Genomic DNA, 16,773 nt, shown 5'->3' with positions numbered 1-16,773 from the left:
TAGTTTATAACCTGTAAACTGTGTATCAAATTAGTGCCCCTTATACAGTGCCCCCTGTAGTTGTGCCCCAAAATGCAATGCCCCCTATACTAGTGCCCCTTATGCAATGCCCCCTGTAGTAGTGCCCATTATGCAATGCCCCCTGTAGTAGTGCCCCTTTTGCAATGTCCCCTGAAGTAGTGCCCATTATGCAATGTCCCCTGTAGTAGTGCCCATTATACAATGCCCCCTGTAGTAGTGCCCCTTATGCAATGTCCCCTGTAGTAGTGCCCATTATGCAATGTCCCCTGTAGTAGTGCCCCTTATGCAATGCCCCCTGTAGTAGTGCCCCTTAAGCAATGCCCCCTGTAGTTGTGCCCCTTATGCAATGCCCCCTGTAGTAGTGCCCATTATGAGGGCCCCCTGTAGTAGTGCCCATTAAAGTAGTGCCCCCTGTAGTAGTGCCCATTATGCAGGGCCCCCTGTAGTGCCCCTTGTAGTAGTTAGCCCCCTGTAGTGCCCCTTCTAGTAGTTAGCCCCCTGTAGTTAGCCGCCTGTAGTTGCTCCCCCCCTCTGCGCGCACACAAACAAACACACACACACAAAAGAAAAAAACACAAACACTTACCTTTATCCCCGCTCCAGTGCTGCTGCCGTCCATACCCCGGCGTCCGCTCCTAGGCACTATTACGTCACTCCCATAGTGCTCTGCGGGACCCGTAAGACGGAGCTCACTCCTGAGCTCCGTCCCCGATGTCCGCTCCTCGGCACTATGGGAGCTCCGTCCTACGGCTGCCGCCGGGGGTTTGAATAGGAGCCGGGCGCCCGCTGGTAACACACTCAGTTTTTGCTAGTTTGCTAGTTTTTACTTTTGTACCCCCACTTTGTGCTTTTTCGCCCCCATTTTCAAAGTGTGTTTTTGGGGTGTTCCTCCTTTTTTTGCATTTTTTTGACGCAGTTATCCTTTGGGGGTCTGTCCAAAGGGTGCAGAGAGGTTTCCGCACCTGTGCACCCCAAAACCACAATTCTGCGCTTTTTTTTCCGCCGGGTATTCATAGGCAAAGCTTTTTCGCCCATTACATTGCATTGACTGTCTGCGTACACAAAAAGTCTTTTCTATTGAATACGGGGAAAAGTTTCCACCTGGCGAAATTACGTCATCCGCGATACTTTTTTGCAGATTACAGCTTTTCGCCGCTAACTGAATACGGGCCTTAATGTAAAGATTGTATTCCAGTTTTTCATTTACTTTATATAGCCACAATTAACGGGTACAGCAGAAAGCTAATCAGAAAGATAATATTACCATTATTTGACCCTCTTATTGCATGATCAGCACAGTGGCGCAATGGTTAGCATTACTGCCACAGAGCCCTGAGTTCAATTTCTGACCAAGGCACTATGGGGGTCATTCAGACCCACTCGCAAGCGGCAGTACGCTCGCAAGTGGGTCGATGTTCCCCACCGCGCATGCGCATGACGGAGGGAGCTCCGGTCGTGTGCATGCGCGAGACCCGACTGCGACAGCCAAGCTGTCGCTCCGGGTCTCGCACCAAAGGGGGCGTGCTGTCAATGTTGATTGACAGCACGCCCCCTTAGGTGGGCGTGCCGGGGGCGTGCCTGCCAGACGGAGCCGGCCCCACTGACATCACTAGTGATGTCAGTGGGAGTGATTTTGGCTCTGATAGAGCCAAAATCACTCCAGGGCTTGTGGCAGGGAGACCCTACCGCAGGGTCTCCGTCGCAAGTCCGATGGTCGCGATGGTCAAGACCATCGCGACCATCTTGTTGGACGCTCGTATATGCTGTGGGTGGTGACCCACAGCTATACGAGCGTCCAGGAGGACGCTCCATTTTAATGGAGGAGGGCCCTGATTCAGAGCGAGCGCTCTGGTCAGAGCGTTCGGCTCTGAATCAGGCCCTATGTGTATGGCAAATGTATGGTGGTATCTCTGTGTTCGCATGAGTTTCCCCTGCATGTTCGTGTTTCCTTATACACTCCATAAACATACTGTTAGTTTAGTGCAAACTGGGTGGCGTGGCACCCTGGGGTGCCTCAGGAAACTTGCAGGGGTGCCTCGGGTTGGTGGTCCAGTACCAATAAAATAAAATATTTAGTCAGTGTGATAGGCAAAACCAGTGCTAATGGCTGCCAATAAAAAATATGTGGACAAAAAGAAGCACAGCCCTGTCACCCACCACATAACTGACCCTAAGGGTGACATATGAGCACAATTTACGTCATTTAAGGTTTGCTGATTTTCTCCATAAGAAACTGTTGTCCCAGGGGTGCCATGGAAAAAATGCTGATACCCTAGGGCGCCGTAATTCGAAAAAGTTTGGGAGACATTGGTTTAGTGGGATTCTGACAAAATAAAGAACCAGAGTGTGTCTATGTGGCAAGGAATATAGATTCTAAGCTCCACTGAGACAGGGACTGATGTAAGTGACAGATATTCTCTGTAAAGTAATATGTATGCAATATAAATAACTGGTAATAAATATTGTTTATTTATGTGTCTGGTAATTTTACTGTATTTATTTATAGAACATGCTCACCCTGCTGGTACATTTCCCACCATACCTCTGCTATATGCAGAAACCCATTCAACCAACTCCATGACAATGCTCCAATAGTGTGACATGAACTGGATGATTGAGCACTAGTTATACAATGGTAAATAATTTCCTAAATGGCATATTTGTCAATTAATTTACATTTATTTCAACTTGTTTTAGTCTACAGACATATGGGTGTCACTATGAAAAATCAGTTAATATGGCACCAACACACTGAGATATCTTGACTACATCTACGAGGACGTACATCATATATGTGAAGTGCTTTGTGAGCACTTCAAAAAGGCCATTTTCCCTGCAGGCTCCTGAGTTTAATTGGGGATGTGTCTACCCCTTATTTGCAGGCCTGTACCACCAGACAGATCTGGGCCCTGGTACCTTGTACCCAGGGGCATTTCTAGAGAGGTGGGGGCCTGTGTGCAGTCTCCGACACGGGCCCGTTCCTCTCCTCCCGGCGGCCAGCAGCACACTGAGCTGTGCGCGGCCAGCGCCGGAGTTATAGACTCTGGGCACTAGAGTGTGCCCAGAGTCTATAGTGTATGCACAGGTCACCGGGAAAATGGCCGCAGCGGCCATTTTCCCTTTACTGCGCATGCGCAAACGATGGGAAAATGGCCACTGCGGCCATTTTCCAGTTGTTTTACAGTGCCGGCCCCCCGCGCTGACGTGGGACTCCGGAGAGGTATGGGTGCAGGGTTTGCAGTGCGGGGCCCCCCTGGACCCAGGGGCCCATGTTCCCCACACACCCTGCACCATTTATAGATACGCCCCTGCTTGTATCTACCAGACAGACATGGGCCTCGGAACCTTGCACCTACCAGGTAGACCTGAGCCCCGGTACACTGTACCTACCCCCTCTTTTTGCCACCTAGAATGTCTATTCTATATACTCGGGTGTGGTATAAAGGATTGACAGTAAGAAGGTTGACAGGGCTAAAAGGTTGACATTCTTAAAAGGTCGACACGCATATGGTCAACACAAAAATGGTTGCCACATGTTTTTTTTTTCTAACCCTAACCCCACCTCTGATGACTAAACCTAACCACCGCCTAATCCATTACCATAAAAATTTAGAAAAAAAACATATATAAAACATTTTTTGTGTCGACCATTTGTGTTTGTGATTAACTCTGTCAACCTTTTATACTTGTTGACTTTTTGTCAGTCAACCTTTTGTCCCTTTCGACCTATAGCATGTTGACCATCTGGTGTTGACCTGTTGACTGTCAACCTTACATCTAGATCCCACATACTGAAGCAGGCAATATTTTCCCTGCTTTTGATCCCTCCATCCCAACATGGTATATCCCGGTGCAACTTCACAAACTATAGCTGGACTTTCTCTAAATGCTAAACTAAACTCTTTGCGCTTTATTTGCGGTTTTCCTTCTTCTTGTTTAATTAAGTATTCATAGACAAAAACTGTCACTTTTTATATTAAGTTAACTCAAGATATGGTTCACAAACTACATACTGTCTATACATTGGATACGTTGAGCATCCTGGCAGTCGGGATGCCTACGCTCACATTACCGGCTGGGTACCGAAGGTAGTTGGGGGGAGGGTTAGGGTTATGCACTAGGGGGAGGGTTAGGCACTAAGGGGGAAGGGTTAGGTTTAGGGTGCAGGGAGGTTAGGTTTAGGAACTAGGGGGAGAGGGGGAGATTAGCATACCGACCAACAAGTGTTGGTAAGCTAACCCTGTTGTTGGAATGCCGACGTCGGGATCCTGACCGCCGGGATCCCGAGCGCCGGCATCTCGTACCCAACCCTTATACATACATAGTATATATAGGTGTATGTATATATATATATATATATATATATATATATATTCTTACAGATTAGACTCAATGTGAAATGGATTATTTACATCCTGGCTGATAGGAAAATGTGAACACATCTCTCTGCTTCAAACATCACCCTGTTACAGTGGCATGTGTGCAAGGCTTTGATGCCAAACCTCTGAAAAATCTTTGATCTTGACATAAATAAAAGCAGCTTTTAGGTTGCTGTGGGGGTTGCAATTTATTACTTTTTAACCTAACACAGACAAAGGTCACACAATCTGGATTTCAGCAAAGTTGGTTCTGGTCACTTACTTGTTTCACACTGATCTCCCTCATAGCCTGATGGGCAGATGCACTTTCCTGGATAAAAGCATGTTCCTCCATTTAGGCAGTTTATTGTACAATTTGCTACATAAAAAAAGAAAAGTAATATGTTTCAGTTTTAATGCCATATTGCAATTATGTACGTACAGAGCCATGTGTGTATATCCTTTGTGACTTATTACACTCTTTTGGATTTGTAAATAACTTACCAGTCTCCTTTTTCATTCTTACTAGTCTATTATAGTTTTGGGGGAATATTTACTAATGGTCGATTTGGTTAATTTGGTAGTATTTCCGTTGGTTTGCAATCCGACCATTTCAGTCAAAACTGACAGCAAAACGACGAAAATACTCAGTTTAGAACATCGGAGCAACTATCAATGTTTGTACAGAGACAAGTATAGGCAGGGGCGTAGAGAGCCCTGCCGGGCCTAGGTGAATAGAGGGTGTGGCCTAATTATGGGAAGCGTGGCCACGGCCCCTTGATCTTAGACAAAATAAACAACACTTTTGCAGCCCCACATAGCGGCACTGTGCGCTGGGTAGGTGGGGCGCTGTAAGCCTCTCAGCCCAGCCAAAGCCAAGGGGGGGTGGGCGCGATCAGTGTGATCGCTCCCCCCCACAGGCATAGGAGACTGCTGCGGCTGCTGCTCAACTGTGTGCTGGGCTGCTGTGAAGGAGGAAGGGAGGGGGTGGCTCTGGACCCGGGCCCCCGCCGAGCCCCTCTAGGAAGCCCGGGCCTGGGTAAATAGTACCCGCTCCTCCCCCTCTCGGCGCCCCCGAGTATAGGAGCCGCAGATTTACTGATGGTCAGTTAGCAAACCGACCAAACACTGATTGTAAAATGACACAGACCTGACTGTGGCAGGCAAGTTTGGGAGAAGCACTGCAAATCCTAATCCATAACAAGCCCCATGCCTCTGAGCCTAGGCTGGTATTGGGAAATAGGGGGAACAAAGGTATGGGGTTCCCCCTATTTTCCAATAACCAGTACCGGGGGCTAATGCGGGACACACAGCATTTGTGGGTTCATTTATTCTCTAGGTTCTCACTGGTCACAACATATACACATCACATAAATAAATCATATTTTCAAAGGTCATATCAAGAGCGCAGTGCGGCCAGGAACAAACCGACGCACGTTTTACTAATTAGGTTTTTCAAAGTTTTTATTACACTTAATTTCTTTCTTTAAACACACTATCATTTATATTTCAATGTTTTATCTATTCATATATGGACTTTTAAAAAGTCAGTAATAAAAGTAAAATTTTAATATAAGTGCAACCACAAATGATAATTCTTTGTTCTTGTTGCCATCTCGACATTGACACTGTCGACTTCTTGACTAGATCCCTACAGAGACAGACTGACAACTTGGCAGCCATGCTTTTCAGAAATGAGTGCCGGCATTCCGACAGCCGGGATAATAACTACATCGCAACAAGAGAAATGGTTCGGCATCATATTCTTGTTCAGCATTGCAAATTAGTCACCAAATGTTACTCAGCATTGCATGTACATGAGCAGAAATGTCTCAACACAGTAATCTTGTTATCAAGTATTACTCAGCATTGCATACACATGAGCAGAAATGTCTCAACACAGTAATCTTGTTATCAAGTATTACTCAGCATTGCATACACATGACCAGAAATGCCTCAACACTGTAATCTTGTCATCTGATATAGCTTAATATTGCATATTTCTTAACAGATAGGGTTTAGCATTGTATAAGTGTTATGGTTTAGATGTGTGTACTTGTGACTAGAAATGTCACATCATCATATTCGTTACACCATATATGGTTCAGCATCATATGCGTATCATTGTTACCTTTATCACAGTTGACGCCATAGTACCCCGGAGGACAGATGCACAATCCTGGAGTTACACAGAGTCCACCATTTAAACACCGTGGTGTGCAGAGTGCTACAATGAGATAATATAGAGAAGAGAAATCAATTCCCAATGTAATACATTTGTATGCTTACACAACAATGCTAATCTCAGACAAAGAGAACAACAGTTGAATACAGATGTCAGTGTTGGGGAAGCACCGTGCAATGTGCACCTTTAGTATTTTGCACACTATTATTATTGGTATAATCAAAATGTATCTAATTTTTACCTGAGGTTCCCCTTAAATAATATTATTTACACTGCATGTAGAAGTGGTACTGGGAATTGCATTTATCATATAAAACAAGATACGGTTAACATCCATAAAAGAAATATTTTATCTATTATAGGTCACTCATATCTAGTTAACTTTACTTAACTTTAGCCACATGCCAGATTTTCATACACAATTCAATTTGGCCAGGACATTGCTCATGGAAAAAAGTGCAAGGTCATAACTCAGTACAACAGATAACAGATAACATGTTCATTTGATTTTGTAAAGTGAAGCAATGGTAACTCCACTTTAATTAGCATTTTTATTTGATTTTGCATACACTTTATCTCCCCACACACCTCCCCCCCGCACACACACACCTCTTTAGTTACTTATGCCCCCATTTATCAACGAAGCATAACCACTATAGCGCTCGCTAAAGGGGTTATGCCAGGATTCTGTATTTAACAATCAGCGGTAATCTAAGATTACAGCTGTTTGTAACAGCATCGCTCTCGCCATCTTTTAGATGGCGAGAGCGATGTGGGCCCATTTGCCGGCAATGGAGACCCGGCGGTGCCTTTTTAGCTTCTGCGAAGCCTTCCAGGCACTACCGGGTCCCCTTGTCACGCACATGTGCAGACAGACCATCGCACATGCGCATAACACAGGAACACTGTCGATGGCAGCGTTAGGCTGCCAGAAGCCCAGCGGAGGAACCTGCTGAGGACGAGTCCTTCTCTGGACTTCATGGGACCTCGCTGGAGGGGTACGTTTTGTTAAATACCAGTACATTCTTCGTTCATATCACGTTGATACTAAACAAAAGATTGCGCTGGTGTTTAATATCGACGATAAATGGGGGCCCAAGTTTGCAAAGAGAATATCTAGTTTCTGAGTTAGCAGTATGTTGTATCAAGTTTCTGAGTAAGGTCAGACCTTGTGCAAGTGTGCGTGAGGCTGCGATGGTACTCAATTGTACCGAAGATTTTGCAGTCTTGCTAAACACTACGGATATGTGGTAAGCAAAGTGGGTATCCTTGTGTAGTGCTGTGAGAGAATAGCAATGCAATTAATTAGCATACTATCACAGTTGAACTGAGGGCCTTATTCAGACCCAGTCGCAAGCGCTGAACGCTCGCAACCAGGTCGATGGTGGCCCACAGCGCATGTGCACGACGGAGCCGGCTCTGTCGTGCACAAGCGCGAGACCCGGCTAGTGACGGGCAATACGTTGCTCTGGGTCTCGCACCAAAGGGGGAGAGCTGTCGATATTGAGTGACAGCTCGCCCCCTTTGGTGGGCGGGCCAGGGGGCTGGCTGCCCAAAAGGAGTGATGTCAGTGGAGAGATTCCGGCTCTGTTAGAGCCGAAATCTTTCTGGGGCTTGCGGCAACGAGACCCTACCACAAGGGTCTTGTCACAAGCACGATGGTCGCGATGGTCTGGACCATCGTGGCCATCATCATGGCCGCTCACAATAGCTGTGGGTGGTCACCCACAGCAATGCGAGCGTCCAAGAGGCCGATCCAAAAAAAAAAAGCCTGGCCCTGATTCAGAGCGAGCGGCTCTGAATCAAGCCCTGAGTGCATAATCGCCAGTGCCGTAGCTACAGCTCCCAGTGCCGGTCACGCCCCTCCGTATGACGTCATGCGGAGGGGCGTGGCCTGCACCCAGCGCTGGGAGTGGGTGATTACAGCAATGCCTGAAGCATCCTCAGGATGCTCCGGGATGCTGTAAGGACAGTGGGCCTAATTCAGACCCGCTCGCAAGCGGGTCGATGGTGCCCTAGTGCGCATGCTCCGTCGTGCGCATGCGCGAGACCCGCCAAGCTGTCGCTATGGGTCTCGCACCAAAGGGGGTGTGCTGTCGATGGTGAGGACAGCACGCCCCCTTTGGTGGGCGTGCCGGGGGCGTTGCTGCCCAGATGGAGGCGTTCCCATGGGAACGCCTACCATCTGGGGCCAGCCCCACTGACATCACTAGTGATGTCAGTGGGAGTGCTTTTGGCTCTGATAGAGCCAAAAGCACTCCTGGGCTTGCGGCAGCGAGACCCTACCGCAGGGTCTCGTCGCAAGCCCGATGGTCGCGATGGTCTTGACCATCGCGACCATCTGTTTGGCCACTCGCATAAGCTGTGGGTGGTCACCCACTCCTATGCGAGCGGCCAGGAGGCCGCTCCAATTTTAGGTAGGAGGGCCCTGATTCAGAGCGAGCGCTCTGGTCAGAGCATCCGGCTCTGAATCAGGCCCAGTGTTAGGACCGTCTGGAGCATCCTAAGGACGCTCCAAGTGGTACTGCTGCAGAGATTCTGGCAGCAGGGTGTCGTTACAGGCACCCTGCTAGCCAGTTGCAGGAGCTGTGGGTGAGCGGCAGTGCTGCCCACAGAGCGATGTGCGGTCACACCGCTTGCACATACCTAGTTACGGCCCAGTAATCTCCATTGTATACGCAGTTGCGTACGGTAGTGAATCAGGTCCATAGCCAAGTACGGGGCACAGGGGTCTATGGTAGTGGGAGGGGCCAGATGCACACAAGGGTTTCAGTGTCAGACACCTTTGACCTCTCATCCTCCAAACGCAGATCCTGGCTGCATTCCATGGCTTTGGCACTGGATTGTTTTGAAGGTATATTCATTGGCATAAATTACTTCTACAATTTGCCTTTGATATTCTGGTCGTCTACCACTTGCTTATTTCTAAATAGGTATGACTATGGGAGCAATCAGTTCCATCTAGCTGACAGCTTCCTGTGCTCAGATCTTTTATTTTTGGACAGTAAGCAGCAGAAGGTGAGCAAATCATAAGAGGAGGTTGGATGTCTCCGATACTCTGGACACCACATATTGGAGGGATGCTATTCACTGATGAACACGTATTACTGGTGTGAATGATTAAAAAAAAAAAAATTCTGTACAGTGCTAAATAATATAATGGCTGGGATCATTGATCAATGGTGATATGATAGTGATTATGCCTTTCTGGAATCATCTTTCACCTTCTTGACATTTACTTCGCTGACAGACTCCCACATAAGGGCTAGTTGGACAGTGGGGATTGCAGTGAACATGTTGCACTAGGACAAAAGAGCCTGTATTGGGCAGTGGCAATCTCTTCACAGCAGACTCCTCCCTGGCATCTGAATTGAGCCCCACTGGTACGTTACCTTCCAGAACTCAGCCTCCTTCTCTCCATTATACAGGTCAGTATATCGAAAAGATGTTGGCTCCCTCTATGACCACCAGCATTTCTTACCCAGGTGTATCAGCCTGCATGAGAATAGCTACCTTGGGAGTGGGGAATGTGCCTGGAATCAGCCTGTAGAACAGTATGTCGGCTCTGACTGGCTGTGCTTCTCAATGGAGATCACCTCCCAGGGCCATCTACATTTCTGGCTGCTTTAAGGAGCTACAGGTGGCCTGTTTCAGCATCCACCAGTTGGCACTGATCATGCCACAAAGGGTTGTAAAATTGTCCCCAATCTGCTGCTTTCTTCCGAGACAGTTCAAAACTTAGCTCTGGTAACCTCCCTGAATTAACTACTTTCAATCTTTAGAGATTCACAGTTCACAACCTAACAGTACTAATTGTGTTAACTGATCCTCTGTGTGCATAGCCTATCTGTCAGCAGTTGCATGAGTCAGTGCTTAGTGCAGCTATAGAGCAAGCTGTGCTCAGAGCAGTGTTTGCAGGATCACTCTTTCCTGAAGATTGTTACAGCTATTTTAAAGACAGTCTCAGTGCCACCTGGAGTCACAGTTTAAGCATAGCATAAACTTACAGCATCGTTTCCAACCCACCTAAAACATCCAGAGGAGACTAGACTCTCAAAAATTTGTGGAGTCGAACTCAAGCATCCTGACTCATGAAATAAGTGGAAGGGGGGGCAGGATGATGCGTTCTTGGCAAATTGCATCATCATAGCCCCGCCAAATGATGTATTTGCTCAGGTGACTGTTAAATTATTGTCAAGTATGACTTACAGTTTAACATTAGTGGGGCCATTAGAAACAGATCCAGAAGTACTTAATCTTTATTGAACATGACCAGTGATCTCCTGGAACCTGAAGAGGTGATGGAGAGAAATAAAAAGTACTGTGAACTATGTTATATACATTATGCAAAACGAGGTGTATCCACTGTTGGGTAAAGTTTTATCTCAGTGGTGAAACTGGTAGCAATGTGAAATGTTGAGGACAGAAAAGGACATTTTGGTGACTATTTCAGACATCCTTATATCATGTTCATTGTATGATGCAATAATGTATGTATAGTAAACTAGCTGAAGTACCCGGTGTTGCCTGGGTTTAAAACTTCAAGTTATTAAATTAGGCATCCCAGACCAATTACCACCCCTCTGTGAAGTTTTCATCTAAATCCATCCAGTGGAAGGCACAGAACAGGCTCCCCGGGTCAAAGTTCTTCCCAGCATACAGTACATCAACTGGAGGACCGACTGGGACCTAATCTTCAATTAAGTTAGGTATCCCAGACCAATTACCAGGCATTGCATACTAATTGCCATCCCTTTGTGAAGTTTTCATCAAAATCCATCCAGTGGAAGGCCCAGAGCAGGCTCCCCTGGTCAAAGTTCTGCCCAGCATACACCAACGGGAGGTCTGACTGGGACCTAAACCCCCTAGTATGTCTTCTAGGATCCAATGTTACCACTCTAAATTTTTCATCCAAATCTATTCAGTGAAAGGCTCAGAACAGGCTCCCCGAGTCAAAGTTCTGCCCAGCGTACACCAACGAGAGATCTGACCGGGACCTCAATCCCCTAGTAAGTCTTCTAGGACAGTACATCAACTGGAGGACCGACTGTGACCTAATCTTCAAGTTATTAAGTTAGGTATCCCAGACCAATTGCCAGGCATTCCAGACTATTTGCCACCCCTTTGTGAAGTTTTCATCCAAATCCATCCAGTGGAAGGCCCAGAACAGGCTCCCCGTGTCAAAGTACTGCTCAGCATCCCCAGGTCAAAGTTCTGCCCAGCGTACACCAACGGGAGGTCCGACCGGGACCTAAACCCTGTCTTCTGGTATTGAATGTTTGCACTCTGTGAAGTTTTCATCCAAATCAATCCCGTGGAAGGCTCAGAACAGGCTCCCTGTGTCAAAGTTCTGCCCAGCGTACACCCATGGGAGATCCAACCAGGACCCTAGTCCCACTAAAACCTGGCCAAGATCCAACTGGACCACCATGTGTTGGTTTCATTCCAATCGGTGCAGGGGTATCCAAATGCATAACTGGACAAACAAACAGACCAATAAATGTTATATATAAGATAGGGTTCTATATTCGTGTAGCAGTGAAAAGCCCTTTATCAGTGATAAAAGGGCTTTTCACTGCTTTCTCCTATTCATAAAAGGGGTTACCATGGAGAATTTTGAGATTTCTCCAGCTGTGCCCCCGCTTATTATACACATTGTTTCTGTATACACTAGTATGGGGAAAGCGATATATAGAAACACGGGGAACTCAGCTTTCCGTTTTGCTTCTAAAAATGTTTTTTTCCATCTCAGGATAGCGTAATGTGCCTGCTAAGGGGAGAAAGGCAGGGAATACAGCTGTGTCCCAGCCTTTTCCCTGCTCTCCCCGCCCCTGCTGCTACAGCAGCCAATCATAGGGGTTCAGGGAGAATATAATGATATAAATGATGAGTCCGCACCAGTTAAACAGTTTTTGTCTTTTTTTGCCTCTATGCAAATTGTATTATGGGCCCAGGGAGAAAGTGTCAGAGAAAAACTATGCCCCTGCTCCCTGATGGAGAGGTTTCCACAGTTATAGAAGTGACCTAGCATATGCCGGCCGGGTCATTTCATACTGCTGACTGCCCGCTACCCCCACCCTCCCAAGGCCGACTCGCTCTACTGCCACCCCTGGGGGTCATTCAGACCCGCTCGCGAGCGCAGGACGCTCGCAAGCGGGTCGATGTTGCCACACTGCGCATGCGCACGATGGAGGGAGCTCCGTTGTGCGCATGCGCGAGACCCGGACAGCGACGAGCTCTCCGTCGCTCCGGGTCTCGCACCAAAGGGGGCGTGCTGTCGATGTTGATTGACAGCACGCCCCCTTTGGTGCGCGTGCCGGGGCGTGGCTGCCAGACGGAGGCGTTCCCACTGACGTCTGAAGCCGGCCCCACTGACATCACTAGTGATAGAGCCAAAATCACTCCAGGGCTTGCGGCAGCGAGACCCTACCACAGGGTCTCCGTCGCAAGCCCGATGGTCGCGATGGTCTTGACCATCGTGTCCATCATCATGGACGCTCGCTATAGCTGTGGGTGGTCACCACAGCTATGCGAGCGTCCAGGAGGACGCTCCATTTTCATGGAGGAGGGCCCTGATTCAGAGCGAGCGCTCTGGTCAGAGCGTTTGGCTCTGAATCAGGCCCCCTGTTCTGTCCTGTATGTGTGTGTATATATAATATATATATATAAACACACTACTGACCCTGGCTTTGCCAGAACCCCCCTTCCGCCCCTGTGCCTGACCAACTGCTCCCACTGTGGATGGTAAATGCGTTGGACACCTCAAGTCCAAGAAGGTGGCGCATGCGCAGACTGAGGCAGACCCAAGGGACGTTGGTAAACCCACAGAAGGAAGGAGAAGACAGAATCACCGGGACCCAGGATACCGGATCGTATTGTGGAGAAGGTAAGTGTACATGAATTCCATTTGTAAAATGTGATGTCTAGTGTTAATTAACATATCAATATCGCACATGTACATGAATAGACCCCCATAGTATGAAGTACCATTTTTGGGCTTAAGGATTTTAAACTTTACAATACAGTATATTTAAGTCTGGTGCGCTTTGTTGTTTTGCCTATGTATCACTCTCTGGGGTTAGGGGGAGGATTAGGATTAGGCACTAGGGGGAGAGTTAGGGTTAGGCACTAAGGGGGGAGGTCAGGTTTCGGGTGCGGTAGGGAGGGTTAGGGGTACTAACTCTGTCAGGATGCCGGTGTCAGGATTCTGACTGCCGGGATGCCTATCGCTGGCATCCCGTACCTAACCTCTCCAGTTGTATGGAGCTGCTGCCTACAGACTATGGGTCTGTCTGGGGTTACACTGTCCGGTAAGAGTTGATGTAGCTCTAGGCATTGTGAGGGAACCCACACTAAATGAGTGATTGTGCAACCCATATCATAATTGCGTACTTTTTAAAAAGTATTTAAGGGAGATTGTAAAAGCAACAACTATGCATGTGGTGCTGAAAAGGCCGTGTACTGCTCTATCTAGAGAGGTGTGTCATAGAATTGACTTAAAGTCCAACTGCAAATGAGTCTCAAAAAGTTATATAGTTTGGCACGTAAAGACTATGGCCCTGATTCAGAGGCGCTCGCAAAAAGCGAGCGCTCGCTCTGAATCAGGGCGGGCGTTTGTTTTTTTAGTTGCGGCCTCTTGGCCGCTCGCATAGCTGTGGGTTACCACTCACAGCTTATGCGAGCGGCCAGGTGATGGTCGCGATGGTCAAGACCATCGCGACCATCAGGCTTGCGACGAGACCCTTGAGGTAGGGTCTCGTTGCCGCAAGCCCCAGTGGACTTCCTGCTCTAATAGAGCAGGAAGTCCATCTACTGACATCACAAGTGATTTCAGTAGGGCCGCCCACAAACGGCAGGTGTTCCTGCAGGAACGCCTCCGTCTGCCCGACGCTCCCCGCCTTCCAAACGGGGCGAGCTGTTGATCAACATCGACAGCCGCCCCTTTTGGATGCGAGCGCCGGAGCGATGGCTTTTTGCGCTCGCTCCGGGGCTCGCGCACGCGCAGTGTGCAATCGACCTGCTTGCGAGCGCATACCGCTTGCGAGCGGGTCTGAATCAGGCCCTATGTGCACACACAACCTGTATTGAAGCACACACTCCCAATGCAATGCACATGCCCTGTAATGGAACAAACATCTCCAGTAAATTATAGCACACCTTTATGAATCCATCAGTGTGCTGTAGAGCAGACATTTTCTTGCAGCACACTTCCAACATTTTGTTGTCCCCAGTGTTTACTCCATGGAAGGTGGAGAGTGATGACATCATCACTGTATTGCAACCAACTGGTTTTTCAGAGAGAAGGAGATCACAACTATTTAAGATATTATTTCCGACATTCAAGTACTACCAATACGCTCATATGCATTTATCTATTACCCCTTCCTCCATTATTTTCAATGGTAAATATGTGGTTGGTAAACACAATGATAAAAAATTTAAGTTTAAAGAAAAAAGTGAATTTGTAGAAAAAGACATGTAACTAGTTACTGTCACAGCGTGCCGGAGCTCGGATCCTTCTTACCAGGTCCGGTATCGCTGGTTCCCTGGGGCAGCGGTGGCTCCGTTGCACAGAGCCGGCCGTAGACATAGGCATTATAACATTATAAGCAAATGCCATGGGGCGACTGGAATGTGACAGCTCTGCTGTTGCCCCAAGGCGAAGCTCCCCTGCCCGCCGCTGCCCCTCCCCCCCCGCCTGGCGGTGCTGTGATCGGAGCTGCTCCGGTCAGTAGCTCCCCTGCCTGCCGCTGCCCCCCCGCCCCCGACGCTGACACGATCGGAGCTCAGCTCTGATCGGCAGCTCAGTGTTTGGCCAGGACCCAGGTCTGAATGAGCTTCTGTACAGAAGCTCATCCTAGCAGGGATGGAGGTGCACGTGCACTGGGTGTGCCGTTGCACCCGGAACCAGTGTCCTCCAGCGCGGCGCCGCATGGGGGCTCCAAGTGAGATGTTATTACCAGTGGGCGCCCAGCTCCTTCCCTGCAGCACCGCGTTAGCCGGAGGCTGGAGTTCTCTCCTGAACTCCAGCTTCCTTCTCTCACCATGCGCACTATGGGAGAGACGTCATGACGTCTCTCCCATAGTTCCGTGGAGCAGCTGGACGGACAGGACGGCGGCGGATGCAGAAGCGGATATTAAGGTAAGTGTTTTTTTCTTTTTATAAGCGGCACTACAAGGGCAAAACTATTGGGGTATTACTATGGAGGAATATGGACACTACTACAGGGGCATTACTATGGGATTATGTGGGCACTACTACAGGAGCAATACTATGGGGGTATATGGGCACTACTACAGGGGCAATACTATGGGGGTATATGGGCACTACTACAGGGGCATTACTATGGGAGTATATGGTCACTACTACAGGGGCATTACTATGGGGGTATATGGACACTACTAAAGGGGTATTACTATGGGGGTATATGGGCACTACTACAGAGGCATTACTATGGGGGTATTGCTACTGTATATGGGCACTACTACAGGGGCATTACTATGGGGGCACTACTACACGGGCATTACTATAGGGGCATTACTATGGGGGTATTACTACTGTATATGGGCACTACTACAGGGTCATTACTATGTACGAATATATATATATATATATATATATATATCAGGTGTATAAAGAGTATATTTCAGCGCAATGAAGTCCCAATATATCCAGATAATATTTCCAGGTGTATTGCAGCTAGATTTCCAAGATTCCCTCGCCACAGGGAACACAATTTCTAGGGATGCAAAATGAAATGGAGAGCGCAGTCGTGAGAATATTATCAAAAAATATTTACTAAGAACACAGCTCACGTACATCACGGTAAGAATACAAGTGTATCCCCCGGTTCCCAGTCCTCAAACAGCCGTCTGTAAGACCTCCCGGGTATCGCTGCCTCTGGAACAAGCAGGAGACGTCACCACGTCTCACGTCAGATGCCACGGCCAACGCGTTTCGTCATTGACTTCGTCAGGGGGTGTGGCTAACCCTCTATCGACTCCCTTTTATACCAGCCGCATTTCAGATTTTATATTTGCAATTACTGACTAATCACATATAAAAATCACCTTGTAAAATATCATACAATCCTAAAAACATTTAACATAAAGCATAACAAACAACAATAATTAATACAACACTTCAATAAATTACTAAAAATATTCAAAACAGCTCTTAGGTCTAAATAATTCATTATAGTATTAAAT

The 16,773-nt window shown here is 47.7% G+C and overlaps 1 protein-coding gene across 1 annotated transcript in view; it reads right to left on the bottom strand.

Moving 5' to 3' along the window:
- WIF1 (Wnt inhibitory factor 1) overlaps window positions 1-16,773 on the bottom strand; it is a 162,542-nt gene that overhangs the window by 27,744 nt on the left and 118,025 nt on the right. The window contains exons 6-7 of the mRNA XM_088463143.1: window positions 6,511-6,606; window positions 4,663-4,758 (exon numbers count right to left, since the gene is read on the bottom strand). Coding sequence (XP_088319269.1) covers window positions 4,663-4,758; window positions 6,511-6,606 — 192 coding nt within the window. The remainder of the gene's footprint in view (window positions 1-4,662; window positions 4,759-6,510; window positions 6,607-16,773) is intronic.

This window comes from Taudactylus pleione, unplaced genomic scaffold (assembly GCF_031769625.1).
Source record: "Taudactylus pleione unplaced genomic scaffold, aTauple2 ptg001327l, whole genome shotgun sequence".
NCBI lineage: Eukaryota > Metazoa > Chordata > Amphibia > Anura > Myobatrachidae > Taudactylus > Taudactylus pleione.
Note: the sequence above shows the minus strand (reverse complement) of the source record. Positions and strands in the feature narration are given on the sequence as shown.